The 19,564-nt window shown below is 40.1% G+C and overlaps 1 protein-coding gene across 16 annotated transcripts in view; it reads right to left on the bottom strand.

The window, feature by feature from the left end:
- fbrsl1 (fibrosin-like 1) overlaps positions 1-19,564 on the bottom strand; it is a 258,303-nt gene that overhangs the window by 21,247 nt on the left and 217,492 nt on the right. For all 16 annotated transcript variants that reach the window (XM_043238878.1, XM_043238877.1, XM_043238879.1 and 13 more), the window contains one exon: positions 15,296-15,344. In XM_043238878.1, the coding sequence (XP_043094813.1) occupies positions 15,296-15,344 (49 nt within the window). The remainder of the gene's footprint in view (positions 1-15,295; positions 15,345-19,564) is intronic.

Below are 19,564 nucleotides of genomic sequence, written 5' to 3'. Positions count from 1 at the left end.
TGCAAACAGGGTCTTAAGATAAGGCAGCAGGGGATGCAAATTCTCTCAAATGACCAGGGGCCATTGATGCTTATTGCAAATACTCACACAACACGCCGCCTTCTGCAGAGAGAACTCAAGCCTAACGCTACACATTGTGAGTTCATTTCCCTCGCAAACCCTGCGGTATCTCTCTCCATCAACACTGTGTGCCAAAAAATAAACATTAATACTCGTGCACAAAAACAGAAATAAAACCTCAAGTAACAAACTAAAAGCCGCCTCCAGCTGATGAAGTCAACAAACAGAATAAGACACAGGAATTTATCTCCTGAACAGGTGCTGCATGGAGAGCTGTCATCTTTTCACAGATTAGCCGCATCCAGACAGGAAATTCTCTCCTCTTTACCAATCAAATCCACTGGGATCTGCATTTCATTGTGCCAACAATGAACAGAGAATGCCAAAACATCTAAATCGCAACTGGGTGGGTTCCTCTAGCTGATGAAAGAGATTTTGGCTTCAGATATGTTGTTAATAAGCCTGAATATTGTCTCTGAGCTGTCAAAATGTGATGAATTAATTTAAGAGGAAAAATCTAGAGACGTACAATATATTGGTGACCATATTGCTATTGACTTAATTAGTTGTTTTATTTTGTGATAATATATTTTAGTAGTATAGGTTCTATTGTATATTAAAATGGTTTTTTCCAAAATTTTACAATAGTACACATGATAAATTATTAAATAAATTGTTATTAATAAATTATTGCATTAAAAATATTAACTATCAAACAATTGTCAAACAATTAATCACATACAAAATAATTTTTGTTTACATTTTATATGTATGTGTATTGTGTACACACACAGTATATATTTTGAAAATATTTGCATGTACACAAATGCATATATTTATATGATCATATATTATGTATAAATATATTCAATATATGAACATAATTGTTTTATTAAATACATGCATGCACACATTATGTAAAAAAAAAATCTTACAACACTAAAGTATATGTAGATTTTTATAATGTAAATGTATCAGGATTTCCAGAAAAATATAAAGCAATAAAAAGAGTATTAATAAGCAAGTATAAATACTAACTGGTCAATAATCATGTGACATTGACATAATCACGCTTTGCCATAACAGGAATAATTTACCATTTAAAATACGTTACAATATAAATTAAAATTAAGACAATTTTACTATATAAAAAAAAAAAAATTCAAATAAAGACAACTTTTGTAAGCATAAAAAAAATGTACAAAATTACACCAGCAGACTTTAAATGCACACCTGCCATATGTTTTGCAGTACTGTTGTATAAGCTGCCCTACAGATGCATAAACACATACCGTATTTCTCTAGGAGAACTTCAGCTGAAGCTCCTCTAAACCCATGTCTATTTAGAAAACAGACAAGCGAAAGAAGCCTTTGCGTTTCAAGACAATTTAGGGCCAATGACAGCTGGTGCGAAGACATCGGTCCTCTATTTCCATCTCTGTTCGGGACAGGGCAAGGTGGCACCAGAGCACTCCGGGTGTTAAGCTGCAACATGTTGGCTGGTGAAGCCCACACAGAAAATCTGTGAGCGCCTACTGTTCATTTCAGAGATCTGGAAGCTTTCCGTGCCCTCCATGAACCACTGCTTCCCCATGCTGGGAACAGACTCACACTGTGCCCATATGGCTCAGGCGGCATATGCCATCCTGTTTCATGCCATGCGTGATTACTGACGGACAGAATCAAGACTGGGGGGAAAAATGTGTTTAAGGTTATTAGCTAAAAATTAGGCGCAGTGACTTGAGGAACAAACACGAAGTCAGATTGACATAGCTACGAAAAATTGAGTCCATAGAGGCTGCTGGTCACTCTCTTTAACGCAACTGAACTAAATGTAACTTTAAGCTCATCATCATAAAGATAGTCCATCATAAAGATTGCCATACTGGTTCAAAACAACTAGAAGGTGAGAAGTTCTTATTTGCATTGCATATGCACGGTTTTTATGCATAACTAGAACATATTAAATCTTCCTTGCACAGAAACGGTTTGTAATTTTTTCTAAGCAATACAGAGCATGCATATGCAGGAACGCTTCAACAGAAAGCATGCACATGCTGTAAAACTTCACAGAGCTGGTTCATGCATTTATTGTTGGAAGTACAGGAAGAGCACTGCTTCTATTCTTTTAACAGTATGCCACACTTCTGAAACATTGTGTTTCAAGACGGCGATGAAAAATACAAGCTCTTCACTAATCTATCCGCGCCTCTGATGTGGGCCGGGCATTTCCAAGCGTCCCAGATTGTTTGTGTGGTACCACGTTGTGCCCAAACGGCTCATCATTTCATTAATTAGCTTGAGCTGCACGGTTGGCAAACGCGGCAGGCACGGCGGCAGCTGTCTGGATTGATTAGAGTAGAGGACCCAGCGCTGCAATTATCTAGATGACTGCAGACAATGGCTGTCTGCTCTAATAAAGATTCGTCTTACGGCTCAGCAGGGTGTTGGAATCAGCGGAGACTGAGTCGCATGCAGGCCAATACAACAGGCAAATCTCGATTCCTCGGCCTTTGACATCCGGAGTAAAAGCCGAAATATGAGAAGCACCACACAGCCGGTTAACGTTTTGCGTCCTTGTTAGATTGACCTCAAAGCATGGTTTGGATTAGATTGCGAATTTTTACCCGTGTCGAGCCAATAATAATATACAAGTAAAAACAACACAAATATGGTACCAGCATATTGCGCATCCCTGCTCAGTACAAGCGACATTCCTTTCAGGAAGAGCACCAGAACTGATGACTAGAAGAACAGCCGTCATTAAAGAGCATTCTACAATGGCAGCCCATTCTCTCCCAAGTTCTCCGACTCTGGTTTCTTTCCAGCCGACTCTCAGCCTCGCTTCAAGGGGCAGCGCCAGGCTCAGCATGGGCAATAATTCCACCTCAGCATGTCAGCTTTATTTAGCTGCATAATGCCCTTACAAACCCAACAATACCTCTTTGTTACCCTGCAGGAGAGCATCCTCTATTAGCACTGCCAGCTGCTTTTCTCCTGATTTACAGGCCGCAGAGAAAAGCAGGAGGTGAAACAGGAGGAGAAAAGCGAATGAAAAGGAAAAAAAACAGGCCAAACAACATGGGCGAAAGCCATTTGGGGTAGCGAGCGTTTTGCCATGGGAGAGCACAAATAAAGGTGTTCTCTAACAATGCTATCAGGCATGAACCTGCCTCAGACCCGTATGACATTAGGTGCATATAATATCATCTTTCAGCAAGTAACTGATTACTTTTCAGTGGAAGAGGAAACGGATGAATGGGAATCATTCAACGGCCCAAGTAGCATAACGTGGGTCTGAAAGAGCTCTTGTGCTTTCTTGCCCCCCTCTTGATGTACCTGGAACTGGCTTTCCTATCACGGTGAACTCGCAGGAACAATCCCAGTTTGACAGGCCTTCTTCTCCCCGTCACACCTGGCTTCTTGTTTTGACGCCGTGGCTATAGTGGCAAGGTGGTTTGAAGGCATATTGTCAATATTTTCATTCGTATAATGTTCCCTCAAGTGCTTTTTCACTTAACCGCTTCCAGTATAAAAAAAAGAGCATTGAACGGAAACCGATTTGCTTGGTTGGCGCACAGCCTCACAAGAAGGTGTACATGTGGACGTCCGCATGCATGTTTTTCAAATGTCTCATGATTTCTCTTTCTTCCCTAATGACTGGCCTTGTGACTTTATTACGAAATAATTCAGCCATCTCAAGGCGAAGAATATCTCGACATCTTCACGCCAAATTAAACTGGATAATCGGCTTTGAGCAGAGCTGATTGTATCTTTCATAGTGTGACTTTATGGAAAAAACGTATTAAGAAAGAACATGACATGAACACGGGTCAAGTAACAGTCAGACTAACGGTTTGATCAGACCCAGACATAGATAAAAGATGGCTTTTTTAGAGATCTCGTTGTTTACTAGGGCTGTGACGGTGGCAATTTTTTTACTACGGCTGTGGTGGGGACAAACACAGGTGGGTTGTCGCTAGAAGGTAATATCAAATTGATTATGACAGAAGTTGTGTTTCCACGTAAGCCTGGTACGATTACAAAGGCATGATTACAAACCGTTCTCGGCCCGGAACTCTCATCATGGTTAGAGACTATAGCATACTCAAGACTTGTCACTTGTATAGTTTTGAATGGAGAAAAATGCAATGCTTAAAATGGCGGATCAACCACAAAAAGTCCCGCCTTCTAGCTAAAATAGCCAATTGCTGACCTGTGAAGTCAGCGCATCACCGCATCTGCCGTTAGAATTTCCGGTTGCTATAGAAACAGCACAGTGACAACGTTTGTCATAGTAGCGCAGACATGTTCATATTAATAAGTCATCATTGGATATACGTTTTAGAGCTTATGTTCTGCCCGATGCAAAATTAGTTTGTTGCATGTATGAATTAGATTACAACGGAAACGCCATACATGGTAATGGAACAGAATTTTTTTAATTAAAATTTGTGCCGATTATCGCCACTGGTTGTCACGGCGACCGCCACAGCCCTACTGTCTACCTCCATTCCTGGAATATTTCCACATAAAAGAATTGCTCTCTTCCACCAAAATCCTTCACAGACGCTTGAAGTGCATCACGTCCCATTGAAGACCATAAAGAGCGTGCTTTACTGTGTTGTTTTTATAAACGCCTTCAAAAATCGTAATGCCTGAAAACCACACTGGATGAAATTGCGATTGCATCACAAGTGGAAAGATTGTACAACAGTCTGTAGAAAGCATTGAAAAAACTCTTTTCATTTTACTGAAGGGGGAAATGACCCCAAACAAAACATTCACTGTCACTCTACAATCTTATCATTCAATCTATATCCTTCAAGGCCTTTTTTTTGACTGGGGACTAGCATCTGCCAAAAAAGCTTTTGTATTTAACAGGCCAAAAAACAACAACAAAAAACCCCCAAAATACCAGTATTTTGAAAGAAGGAGGTCTAGGGTCCCTTTCTAAAATGCATCACTTTTGTATGACACTGTTGTAAGAGGCGACATCCCAGTGTTTACAATAGCTAAACATGTCTTTTCATGTAGACGGGAGCTAAATTACAGCTCTGAGCCCTTCTTGCTGCGACTCCTCAGGTGGGTTTGACACTGGGATAAAGACATGGGATAAGGTTGCGGGGAAATATCAGGTTAGCAAACACACACTACTTTTAGGTGCTTTCAATCATGCAAGAACGGCACTAAACAATGAGCGTCAGCTGAGTTTCTTAACAGAAGCACTGCAGACAGACATATTGAGGTAAAACAAATATGACAGTGTTTTCAACAAACTAGGTTCGAACATCTTGCACGCAGTATAATGTATAAAAGTACGAAAAAAACAGCTTTACCGGACTCACAAAACATTTGTTCTTTAAATAAATGGCAAAAAGTCATAGTTGAGAATCTGAAAAGTCTCACAGCTGTTAATCCATTTTTATTGGATGTTTACGTATCAGCACACCCATTCAGAAAAGTTTCACACAGATTAGTACGAGACACCAAACGTATTGTACATCAGCCATGATCGCTGGTATCAAATTAAATATGGCGTCTACTCTGACAAGGGTTTATGATGTATGAGCTCGAGCTTAACCCATCTGTATAGACTTAAAGCAGTACAGGGAAGTAATAAAGGCAGTCTGAAGGGGCAAGGAAGGTTTTGGAGGTGTGCCAGTAAAACTAATGTAGACAGGCCCTCTGTCCTGACCTCCAGCACTGCTCAGGGGGACCCGCTCAAACATGCATGTCTCCTCTAATTTCCTGCTACAGCTCTTTTGTGCACACACACACAGAAAACACAACTGCCTTATTATGGTCATAGAGTAAGGAAAAGGTACAGAATAAAGATACATACACAGAATATGTCACTTCGGACAGACTTGTAATGAAATATATAATGTAAAAATATTTATATATAATTTGAAGGATTAATATGTAATTTATTAAATATATAATAATATATATATATGTCTAATATTATGATACATTTACTTTTAAGTTATTTTTATTTTTTAAGTTTAATTTATTCCTATGCATTCACATATTTTAACAGATTCTCTCCAAAAAATATTTATTTTATATATAATAAATGGGTTTTTCTGTGGGTTTTATTTTCTTCTTCAAATGAAAGGTTTCTTTAATTTCAGACCATGAGCGCAATTTCTTTTTAATACCCAAAAAACCGAGCACTTAAAAGGTTACGCGTGAAAACAAATACACGCGTCTAGAATTCAGCTTCTTGCATTCATGGGGCACACAAAGCACATAATAAACTGTTGTCAACTAAAAATGGAGCACATGAGCAAAAGCGTTTTCTTAATGCTTAGGCGCAATGCATGGTGTAGCTTTTCAAAGACTTCCGTCCGTGGCTATACTAAACGCAACCTTTTATTAGAGGTCCGTCTACGTTTCCTACAGAAGTGTTTAAGTGCAAATAGGGCAGCTAAAAGCCTCCCAGAAGAGAAGCATTTTAAAGCTGCTTTGAAAGGGAGACCCAGGTGGTTCATTCCTTCTGAAGAACCTTTGGGCCATACTAATGTTCTCACTGCTCCTGGTTCAAATTCTGGCTGTTAGTAAAAGAAAATCCATAGCCTGGGGTGAATAATAAAGCACCTCAGCTGCCCATGTAGACGTAGACCGAGACTGTGTTCTGTGACATGCTTCCAATTTACTTGCAATCATACCTCAAGAAAAGACATCCAAAACCATAATCCAACATCCTCTTCAGTGCTACTGTGGTTTGTCTTGAGCTGAATGTGTTTATATTAGATATTATGGATTCGGGTGCAAAAAATACAATTTTGGGTAAGATTTTGTTTACATAATATATGTATGTGTATATAAATAAACAAACATACAATTTTTTTTTTTTTTGAAATTACTTATTAAATTTTTTTTTACATTGATTTGCATGTATATATTTATAGTTTATATTAAATCTAAATATACTGAACATATAAACCTTTTTCTTAAATATATACATGAATGCAAAATACATATTCACAGTACACATACATACAGTATGTAAAAAAAACGTTTAATTTGATGCGACTTATCGTGATTAATCGTTTGACAGCAATAATAAAAACTAATGCGAACCCAAGTGGAAGAACACTTCATTTCCCAGAATGCATTACTTTAGTTGAGTGCCTTTAAATTCTTCCTTCTGTTACTCTAATTTAAATTTAAAATTTAAAATACTGTATCTAAATAAAACCATGCATTAAAATGTAATGCGTTTACAGCTATAATTTGGGTTAGTTTCTTAGAAAAGTATAAATACAATGGCAGCAGACATCATGTCTGGAAACAGGCCTGAACTCAAACTGCATATAAATAACACTTATAATGTATGCCGGTGATGCGGGTAGTTCACTTCACCTTTAAGATAACATGACAAAACTCACGAGTACTCCAGTGCTTGCATCGCACAAAAGCAGGACTTGTTCTGTACCTCCACATCTATTGGCACCGTGGCCCTCCATGCCCCCTCGCGCCTAGAAGAGGCAGCTAGGTCTACCTCTAAATGGCTCTTCATAGTCGAGATCCACTCCTGGGACCCTCTTATCCGGTCTCTCCCAAGCAAGGCAACACATCAGCGGGGTTCATCGTCCCACTCTTCCGCTGCTCTCCAGCGCGGTGCTAAAATAACAGCCACTCTGGGTCTGAATGGGGCCACTGGAGAGGAAGGCTGTTAAGAGGCCTATCCCGTGCTCGGCGCAAGGGGGAACAGATGCCTGTTTGATTAATAGAAGACCACACGGAGTGGGATTTATACATTTTTTCTTTCCTTCTCTTTTGAGCGGAGAGAGCCTCACGTCGAGCGGTATTTGCGCCTTAGCGTCGCTCGAAACGATTAATGACCGTCTGAACGTACAATGCGAACGCTGAAGTGCATCCCTCTGCGGTTTTCTAGCATGTGCTGATTTCAGGGCTAATTAGCTTAACCTCACAAACAGTCTCTCCGAGCTGCGAGACTTCAGCGTGATGAATGCAGATGGAAAAAAGGAGTTACCTAAAAACGTACGGAAGCACGGAAGCAGCGAAAGCATTAATAAAGTGCGACAAAAGCTTAAAATAACACGCTAAAGACCTTTGAACTCTAACAAGCATGGCAGAGGTTTTGCATTGTTCCCGGTCAGGGAATTCTGTTCGTTTAACCTCCTTCCTGCGTTCGGTCACAGAATTCCGGTCTTTAAAAGATCCTTCTGAACCAGTTCCCGAAACGTCGAATCCATTACAAGTGTGTTTGCAATATCCATCCAGTCTAGCAATTCGTCTCTGCCAGTGACTGAACATTATCCAAGCTTCATGTTTGGCCACAAGCAACAACCATCTGGCTTTGCGAGCGAGGATAACAAAGTCCTCTGCAAATAGCATTGACTTCAAACGTAGGACACAATGAAACAAAATGCTAAAAATCTCATCCTGGCATCGCCTTCAAACGGCCGATAAAGAGCTAAGCGTACATATTTGATATTCGCTGCCTATCCTGATAAAAAACATACTCGCTCGCACTTTAAAAAAAATGCAGCTACCCTGCAGCTAGACTGATGGTTATCCCAGCCCTAGCGGGAATGATCACACTGGGGATAGTTAAACGAGCTCCAGCAATCAAGTCTTGAAAGAAACCGGTCATTAGCTGGCCCATGAGTGCTAAAATTACCCTGCGCAAATGCAGGCAGACTCCTGAGAAGGCCTGACCTCAACTTTACAAGCTGCTCTCCTCGCTGTAGGGCTCCTAGATCATCTCAAGAGCGCTGTTCCATCACCGTCTGGTCCCAGGGCGGCCGTGGCACAGTGTAAGGATGGTTTTAACAAGCTTAGCCCAGGGAAAGCTTACTGAGACAAGCGAAAGACGCTTACTTGAAGCCTGCCCAGCTATGGAACAATGGCTTCTCTGCTCCTCAGCTTTCTTCACAAGCACCAAAGTTTATTATTCAACGAATGAGGTCTTGCAAATCTTTTGAAAGCATGATCTGGGTTGTGATTTGTGTGCATTATGATGTTACTTTCAGAAGCACATTTTCAATAAAAAGTCTAATTACCATAATTCAGCTGGATGTTTTACCAGTTACTCTCAATGGGGATTCTCATTATTGCAATTAAACGATTTAATGATCTAAATAAGTATAAATTAAAAGTAGTACAACAAATACCACGAGCAGCATAAACTATGATGAAAAAACAAAACTGAACAAACTTTTTGTGATTAAAATGATATCAATACAGTATATACTTATTGAATATGCATCTTTGCTGAGCATAAGAGACAAAAAATAATAAAAAATGATTCCAACTATAATAATTCCTAACTATAAATATATAATAATCTTCATTCCTTTGGTTACAATTTATTTTAAGTTCAAATTCTAAATATTATAAAACCATTAACTACGACATTTGTCTCAAACTTCTTATTAATAGTAAGGTAATCAAGTTCGAGATGTATTAGGGATGTAGAATATGTGTAGAACAAGCAACTACATAAAAGTAAGAATAGCAAAAATTTGCATTTAAAAATATGTATGGGGTACTTAACTGTTGCAAAAATGATTTAATAGTGAAACTTTTGTAAATTATTTTAGTTTGGTGAGATACGCTCCACACTTGTTTTTGCATATTATTAGATCCTCTATGTTCACTTCTTGCAAAAAGCCCTCAGCCAACGTAGTTTTATTGGCATCTGAAAGGTTATGTCTCATCAATTATGGTTTAGAATCTCTGCAAACGAAAGCTACAATAATATCAATACCGCATGCACAGTCAGCGTAAATGCACAGTAACTGATATAGCATTTCAGAAAACGGCCAGACGTCAACAAAATCAATATGCCATGTGCGGTTCGTACGAAACGAAAGGGAAAGGACAAGTCGAGATGCAATATTATTTTCTGAAACGCGTTAAGAAAAACAACTCCCACCCGTTTACATAATAGTTACGGCCATGGTAGTATAGCATTGCTCTAGTGCCTCATCATATAAATAGAACATGACAACAGAATCATAATTTAGAACGTCATAAATATTGAAAGGAAATTAAAATAATTTATGGAGCAGGTTGGTCGACAGGGTATGTTTTTCTGTTTGCACAGAGCAAAACGACGGGCGGAGAGGAAGAGGAAGATAGCTTTAGTAATTGCTTTTTCTACCCCCGAAGCAGCTTCCTGCCTTTTATCAAAAAGGCAATCTCTGTCAGTAATGGCTCAATTAATAATTAAACACATGTTTTATCTCCTCCACGCTCCTGCTATTTATTTTCATCTTCCTGACAGGCAGAACTACACAAACAGGGTTAGCGCTATCAATAAAAAGGAACATTCATAACACTCGCTTTCCAGAAATGAAAGGAAAACACACACACGAGCCAGCTACTACAACAAATGGTCATATGTTCTGAGATGGTGGGGAGGAATAATAAAAGTTGGAAATAATAAAGAGATATGAACACCATTCTTCCGTTCCAGCTGAAGCTGCAGTGGGAACTGACGACATTTAAGAAACACTCGTCTGAAACGCTCAAATCGAATATATATACAAAAAGCTCCAGCGCATGATATTCCTGCAAAATCATTTACATACTTTACATATTGGTCAGACGGCCACGCTCTCTTCCTGTCTAACAAGCCATTCTCGGATAGAATAAGTCACAATATGACCAGACCTTTGACTAAATGGAAATATGCATGTAAACCAAGAGCCAAAGAAGCATGAACAATCACCCAAACAAAGGACGAGCCTTCTGTGTTTATCGATATCAAATGACAAGCAGGGCTAAATGACTGCCCGCACCACAATAAGAGCTCGGACAAAACAGCTGTGGAACGTTTACACGCAATAACAGCTGGACAGGCTTTGTCAAACAAACACAAATCCAATTCCAACAGTACAGGTTGCAGAAACCCTCACAATGACTGGTGGGTTTAATATTAGCTGCTAATCTTGAAATATACGGCCGGTCCATCCCCGACCGTGACTCCGCGGTCTCTGCGCTTCTACGATCCGACAGCTGCAAAGCTGATTAGCTGGTCAAGAGGTCAACTTCTATTCATTATTTAATGGGCAAGAGGCCACAAACACTGCAGAGCTAAGGTTAGCAATACATCAGCATTAACCTCGGCCCGAGGAGAAGAGGCGCATACAAACACACCGCTCACCCCCCAATCCCTTGACCCCTACTGGCCTCCACTCATTTTTCCCTCCCTCTATTTCTCACCCATGCAGAAGGGGAGAAAGGCGAGTGCATTTTATATTCTGAAGGGCTGCGGGGAGGGCGTGGATGAAGGGGGGCTCCTCCGCTGAGGCGGAGCAGGGAGCAGACTTTTATTGACATGCAGCAAATAGCGGGTAGGAACAAAGGCCACTCAACGGCTATTGAATCGTGGGCCTGCAGACAGAGTGCTTGATTAGCGATTCGACACGGAGACCCTGAGCCGTGTAGCATATAATGAGTGCTTAGAGAACGACCCTGCGGCTCCCAGGGGACGGCGGTGGAAAGGAGGCAGGGCGGGGGGAGAAGCATCCATCCTCTGCGGAATTGATTCGGCCAAATGCTATCAAGAAAAACCGAGTATAACGTGTGACGACCAGACGTGGCTCTTAATCCGGAATTACATACGTTACGATAACGGTATGGACTGTAAATATTATTCATAATAAATTAGTTGGGTCAATTTGTTTTTCACGGGTTGGCGGTGGATTAGCAGCGAAACGCATACGACCGGTGCTCGTTATCAATTTGATCTTGCGCGGTTGTGGCACTGGCTGCTTTTTTTTTTTTTGTTGTTGCTTTCTCACTCTCTTTCTTTCTTTGTTCTACAGTCCTAATCCACTATGTGTGGGCCGGTAAGTTTAATGGAAACAATTTATTAAGTCCGGCTTAAAATGCCATCTGCTGTTAAGCCTTCCAAAGCCGCTAAGCTCTCAGTTTGGCCCGAAGCTGGCGGTGCTTCTCGCGTACAGTAATACGCTGTTTAAAATGAGCACAACGGGTCAAAATTAATCAGGATTAGCAAACCAGAAATCCACTTCACAAATGGCTTTCCACTACAATCTTCCTTCACTATCCCAGCATGCCCCGGGTTTGCCTGACAGACCTCACACACAAAATGGGTGCGTCATCGCTTCACTGATGGGTAAAATGAAGAGAAAGAGACCAACCCCCCTCTCAACTATGCTTGGAGTCTCTAACCTTACTGAGGAGCTGGCAGATGCTGCAAACCGGTCTAGGACCAGTAATCACCTTATATAGATGCATTAGCTCAGAAACTGAATGTAAAACAGAGCTTTTCTATACATATCAACATACAGAAAGTTAAAATCATAAGCAGAAAAACATACTACATCAGCTGTCTCCACAGTGATGCACAAATGACAGGTAGGTAGACAGCTAGAGCAATAGATAGAATGATAGCAACATAAAAGGATGAGTTATGGGCATGAATTTGCTGTGCCTTCATTCAGGGCAAGAAAAACCTGGCCCTATGAGATGGAGAGCAAGCCTCTTAAAAAGTTACAATAAAAGCACAGCGACCGCAGTAATTATATGAGCTCACATTAGAATAAATCTAAACAGCTGTTAAGCTGATACAAAACTTGTATGTCACCACAGTACTTGACTGAGGCCACAATCAAATCAAGCACCGGCATGCACAAAAGCTGTTTACAGAAACAAAGACGCATGCATATTTGTGTAAGCAGCACCACATGCATGCCGAGGTATTTCCCTGTAATGCAATTCTCCAACGCGAGACGTGAGCCAAGCGAGTGATCAGTCTGCCAGAAGTTCTCCAGGGCAGACCAATTTGGGGATCAGAGCGGAGCTAGCTTTAGATTGGTCTCGGCGGACGTACTGTAATGGGACACATATGCTCCTATACCCCCAAAATCTAGAATAACAGCCTGGAGGAATGGGTGCATTCCATGGAACAAAGTCTGGACAACCCACATTCAACAACGACAACAGGAGAACAAGGGTAATGATACTATACATTCCTTGCCAAGAGATCTGAAAGCCACAATCAGAAGAGTGATTACGGCAACTGCAAAACCAAGTGAAAGGGCACTACGCCACTAACACACAGGAAATTCGAAAATAAACTTAACAACTACTATTTTTATGGTTTTAGGTAAACGCTTAGCCAGACGCCCTAGACCTCTTAGACTTCAGAAGTTCTGGGATACAGAGCTGAAGGTTTCCAGTTTAGACCTAAAAGATACCAAACTGTAACTAATGCATGTATAAAGTTGCTGAACTTAAGCTGTCGTGAAACCTATGAATATCAAAAGTTATAAAGTCTGAACCTGAGGAATAATGCAACTTCTTGGACATCAACTAGTGTTTTGAAAAATGCTGCCAGAATTTTTGATAATTGTCACTCAATTTTCATGGCATTCAGTTTGATATGGGCATAAAAAGTGATGATGTTGGGCAATATATCACAAAATATATTCATGCGCATCACGTCAGGAATGCCGGTTCTTTGGTAAGTGGTAAATCTCCATCACCTGTTTTCAAATGGTGCAGCAGTTAATTCAGTTTCACGGGTGATTCATTTGCGATCCTGAATGCGACACTGCCTAGCTTGTCAGTGATCTACGGCTCTGTGTATTAACTGCCGCTCTATTTGAAAGTAGGCGATGGATATATTGCTCACCCCACGTTATATAGGAACTTTCGTGAAACTTAATGGATATCAATGGTTATAAAGGCTGAACTGGAGCTGGATATTAAAGATCACAACGTCAGAATTTAAACGTTCTGATTTTAAATATCATCATCAAACATTGTTTTCAAAGGATATAACTCCATACGATATCTCTACCAACCGAGCGTCAAATAGTACGATAACATTTATTCCCTGCGGTCCTAAACCACTTAATCCATATATTCCTACTCTTGGTTTTACGTTTCTTTTTAATCCTAATCTGGAACTACTTTGTGCTTTCTCTGTATCATCTCTTTGATCCCTGGGGAGTGTGTTTGCATGACACACATTAGCAGGATTTTAAAGAAGATGCAGTTTGTCTCGCCATCAGCCGTAACACAGATTACAGTGTCTGTAATAATAACAACAACAAGCTCTTCTGTTGACATCAGAAGAGCTCAAACCATGTGCTCTGATCTACTTTTAAACATGTCAGCTGTTGCACAAGCCTTTTCCAATGGTTATGTCTGGAAGTCATCCAAAGACATAAAAAAAAAAGACTTTAATTTGGACCCCGACAGTAGTCACAAGTTTTACCCTTCCTCTGAGCTCGACTCGTCTCTTCTCACTTCCTCTTTTCTCCATTTTCAGAGAGTGGGGGGCAAAGGCTCTCCAAAGGATTCATGCCGGGCATCAGAAGTGCGGTATTAAACTAGACAGCTCCTTCGCACTGTGCAACAAACAGAATTCGTTTCACAACTTAGTTCCCCTACAAAACCTGGATGTGAACCAACTAAAAAAAAAACTTCTTGGGCCGACTTCCCACTGCTCTCAGCTAAACTTTTGCTACTACTGGAAACAGTAAAAAGTAGCTCAGATCTGCATTAAAAGCAAACCTCTGCCAGCAGCCACATGAAAACAAGTCAGAAATATAAGGATACAAATAAGCATCCAAGCATTTTATTTATTTTATAGGATTTTAACAGGCTTTCAGTGGGATTACAGAGCATTTGAGATTTGCTGTCTGGTATTGAAGTCTCCAGATGTAAACCCACCAAAACCAAACCAAACCTAAAAACTCCTTCTGATGAGGCTGATGGCCCAAGACTTGCTGCTAACATATATACTTCTACGTATGTGAAACCTAACAAACGCAGCATCTGAAGGGAACCTAGAACACAGCAACACAGGCATGTCTTTGGTTCCCAAGCACAAAAAACCCTTCAACATTTATGATAAAATGAGAAAACAACAGCACCATTCCGGCAAGAGGAATGCTGCTCTTGAAGAAGAAGTATAGCTTGAAAATTAGCTCCAAGTGGTCTTTGGGGGAAAACATTAACTTCAACACCAAAAACATAACCTATCAACTGCCTTAAATGAGAACAGAGCTTATCAAAATGCAAAATAAGAACACAACGGTTTAGTTGTATAAGTTTTGCTGCAATACAGTATGCATTATGAAATTATCTAGAATTTTGAAATGAGGGCTTTGTTTATGAATGGGGTAAAAGGTCAAATCAAGTTTAATCTTGTCAAAAACATCCAATGTAGAAGAAATGACATTGCAAAGCATCAACAATATATTTATGCTCTTACCTTTAGGTGCAGTAGGCGAGAAAAGCTTCTCTGATCCTACATCAGATGCCTGCAAAACAGAAGTGAAACACAATTAGGTTATGTTCAAGTAAAGTTCCTTTTTAAACAACTGCTCTCATCCTCCCCCTTTTTTATGGGGGGGCTTGAAGGGTTGACACCAAGACTGGGGGACACCATTGTGCCAACCTAAAAATGTCCACCAACAAAGAAAGAACAGAGAAAGAAGAAAAACCAGAGAGGAATGACGTAAAAAGCCAACAGACAAATAAAGCACTGTGCAAATGTTTAAGCGGAGCCAACTTGCGCAATTTTCCACATCCTTACTCTTAATGATTGAACAAAAAAACACTGATGGATGGTGACATCACAAATCCTACCCACAGATTAGAATGGGAAAAAAGTAATCTCCCTACAAAGTGACTTAAGTGCTATGTAGACTAAACATGAGTGTGCTTTTCCTTCCTCTCCACGTACCAAAGCGTGTAGTTTCTGGCAAGCAGTGAGAAAAAGAAAACATGCCATGCTCTTACAAAAACACACAGTCATTGACAGACAGGACGTGGGACTCTTAACGAAGAGAATGGACTCTTAAATTCTTATAAACTATACACAAGGGTGGCGAAGAATGCCGACACACACATTCCAGCTTTTTCTTAGAATAGCACCACGGTCTATCAATACAAAGCACACACTATGGATTTAACCAACCTGGTGTCATAAAAATATTTACATCCGTGCACTTTTTAATGCAACACTATTTTTTATGTGCCTTACAGCCCGTTTCGCCGCAGTTGCAAAGAGAAATGTCCACTGAGTGGCGTTAAAACACAGGTGCAATACATGAACCCTGACACGTTTTTATTATAAAGGTATGTATTGCGACGGTTCAGAATTCAAATATCCGTGGAATCTTGATAAAAGTTAATGCTCTATCATGTCAGAAATATGCCCTACACCAAATCCAACCCGTGCTAACAAATGCAAAACTGATATAAAAGCGCATTTGATGACGCAACCGTGATGATGCATTTCATGATTGCATTTCAACTGTTTTGACGAACCGTAGTTACATGGGATTCGAAAGGGGGCTCCTCGTCTCTCAAGAGCTACCAAACAAACCTATGTGTGATGCTAATGTTCATTACCATCAGTCTTTAAATATCCATTGTTTTGTTAGTCATGACATGATATTCTTCACGTAACTGTAAAAACTGGAAATTTGTGTGGAAAGGAATAAAAGGTTTACTGCCTCTAGTGTTTATTTCTTTTGGAAACTTTAGTGATATGTACTTGTTGGTACATATTTTGTGTCTCGATAAAAAGTGCACCAAGGTACATTCATGCCATAAGACCAGGAGGGATATAATGTAGCAAGAGAGCGAAGATGGTCATGTGTGTATGCATCTTCATAATCTGAGTTTATCTATCGATATTATTATCATACGCATATGCTAAAAACAAGCAAGAGGAGAATAGCATTGCTGCAGAAAACATTCAACATGCTTTCTGATTCTGCTGACCACAGTCTGTCTGTCTGAATCTTCTGCAGACCACGTTTCTAGCTCCATTAATAACTTGTTCTTTAGAATGTGTACTCAGTCTAATATGCAAAACCTCCTGTGAGACCAGACCCATGGCGTGGCATAATTCCTGAGACCTCCGCTGACGTGAATCCTTGACTACATTAATACAGAGCTCTATTTCAGCCCCATAATTCACTCTGTCAGGGGACTAATTTTTCAGCAAGCGGGATTTTTTTTTTTTTACTACACAAGCTACTCTGTGTCTGAGCGCTGGAACACTTTAGCTCACACACCCGTAGGATTACATGAAAGAAAAGAGGTTCAGTTGAAACTGGGCCCGTAGCATATGTATAAGCCTCGGGTTTGGGCAAAGACTGTCGTTAACGTACGCTCGGCGCGCGCCTTTAATGTTGAAAAGGAACTTTCAATACAATGATCTGTCTAAGAAAGGTATTCCTACGAGAGCTTAAAACAAGAAAAAAGCTGCCAGGAAGAAATTTATGGTGGCTGCATTGCACTGTTTGTATTTTTTGCCAGTGAGCAGCCTTTAAACTGTGTCCCTACAGGCCAGAGGTCAAAGGTCACTCATAACAAATTCTTACAACGTGGGGGGGGAATGGTGATTAACATACAAAGTGATCAAAATGAGCAGGAAAGGGGAAAAACGAGGAAAAACAAAGCAAAGATCCAGTCTGCTGAAGGAAGCAGAGGGGCTATAACCATTTCAAAACGGAGGAAATTGAAGCCACATTGCTGGGAGCCAAACAGCATTGGCGGGGCCGCAGGAGGCCTGACCCGAGAGGACGTGTGATACTGGATCTGGAGGCAGAGCGGCCGGGCCTGGGACTTTGAGATACCAAAACAGCCCTTAGTTCACTTCTCCCATTGCACTCATTAACTACAGGCTATGATGCAGCCTCCTCTGGAGCACGACCCGACTCTCACAGGAGGAAAACAGAGAGACGAGGAGGTGGGGAGGGAGTTAGAAAAATAAAAAGGTCACGGCCATGTGTTGAGACCTGCTGCCTACAGTTGTAAAGCGCCACTGGAAGAACGAACGGGAAAGGGAAGACGGGGAGGTGAGGTCGGATTCGTTGCAACAAAGCGGCGCTAAGCCGTAAAAAGAAACAATCAGCGCAGTCAGAGGTCAAACGACAACAAACATCCATGCGTTTTATGCTGCCTTTTTAACTGGTTCTAACAGACTTTACAGGTTGGACGAAGCCAAAAGAAAGAAAGCAGCTGCCACGAAATACCTCTGAGAGGTGACCTGAAGGAATTAGCCGGCAAGTTGGAGATGCAATCTATACTAAGTATTGATTAAAGATTATAATCAAAATGGTAAAATATGGAAAGTGTTAGTGCATCTCCATTTTATTTCTTTCAATATTTCTGATCTTACGCTCACCATTTATTCAGTCAAAATACACAAATGTTGTGAAATAGTATTCCAATTTAAAATGATTGTTTGCAAAACTAAATTTTTATTTTTAACGAATCCAGTCGAGAGACACACGATCCTTCCGAGATCATTTGATCGAATATTTATTCACATATATTTATATATATGCACGTATATATTTAATATGTTTGTATTCTAAATATACAAAATTATAATGATATATGAATATAAATATACACATGCAAGTATTTTCAATGTATACACATGCATGTGATAAATGTACACAGCACACACACACACATATACTCTGTGAACAAAACATTTGGGTGTAGTGCCAGGAGAACCCTGAAGGCTTCAGAGGAGGGTATGACACTATCGGCCGGCCAGATGAGAGAGAGAGAGAGAGAGAGAGAGAGAGAGAGAGAGCCTGACCACGCCGTCCTGTGATTAACCTAACAACAACAACACGTTTTAATATGTCACACCAAACTCCTCATTCTTCCTCTTGTCCATCAGCAATCACTCCTCACCCATCATCTTTAGCCTCAGTCTCTCTCTTTCTCTCTCTTAATGGCAGGATGTTGTCCAGATCCTTCCAGGCTTCTATTTTCTCACTGTTTATGTAACATCATGTTGAAGAGGGCCAGCTAAGGGCTGATAAACATCTCAGTCATCACCCTCTTAAAACCCGCGAGTGCCACATCAACCTCGACATTTTGCTTGTTTGTTTGTTTTGGGTTTGAAGTGTGTGTGTGCCGATCTCGTATCCTGATTGTGGATAAGACGCTGTGGGTGTGCGTTATACAATATATCAGGTCAACTTGTATGTGATGTAATGTTGGTGAACTTTAAATGTGTGCTGTTTACTGTTCAGGAGCTCATCTTTCATAGACAGGAGGCTTCATTTATGTTATATACCATTTAAATGTTCAACTTTGTGCCAGATGCTTCTCCTGGAATTACTGAAGATAAGTAAAGAAGAAAGAAATGAGACGATTGTTCACATGTAGTAAGATCATATAGCAATGCATACACGCAATACGAAGTCGTGTGAAAACGTTTCCCTGATATATTAATCAGAAATAAATTATATAGCTCTATACTCAATGCATAAAGAATATAAAATTAATATTTTATAAATGTAACAATCTATGTGGCCCTACACCACAACATTAGTCATAAATAATGTGTATATTGGTAGAAATAGCCAAAATTATAGATTTTCCTTTTATGTCAAAATCATTAAAAAAAAATAATAATAATAATAAAATAAAATAAAGATCATATTCCATGAAGATATTTTATACATTTACTACCATAAATATATAAAAAGTATTTTTTTTT

This window comes from Puntigrus tetrazona, chromosome 5, assembly GCF_018831695.1.
Source record: "Puntigrus tetrazona isolate hp1 chromosome 5, ASM1883169v1, whole genome shotgun sequence".
In the NCBI taxonomy this organism is placed as follows: Eukaryota; Metazoa; Chordata; class Actinopteri; order Cypriniformes; family Cyprinidae; genus Puntigrus; species Puntigrus tetrazona.
The sequence above is the reverse complement of the archived record's forward strand: the minus strand, read 5'-3'. Positions and strand labels throughout refer to the sequence as shown.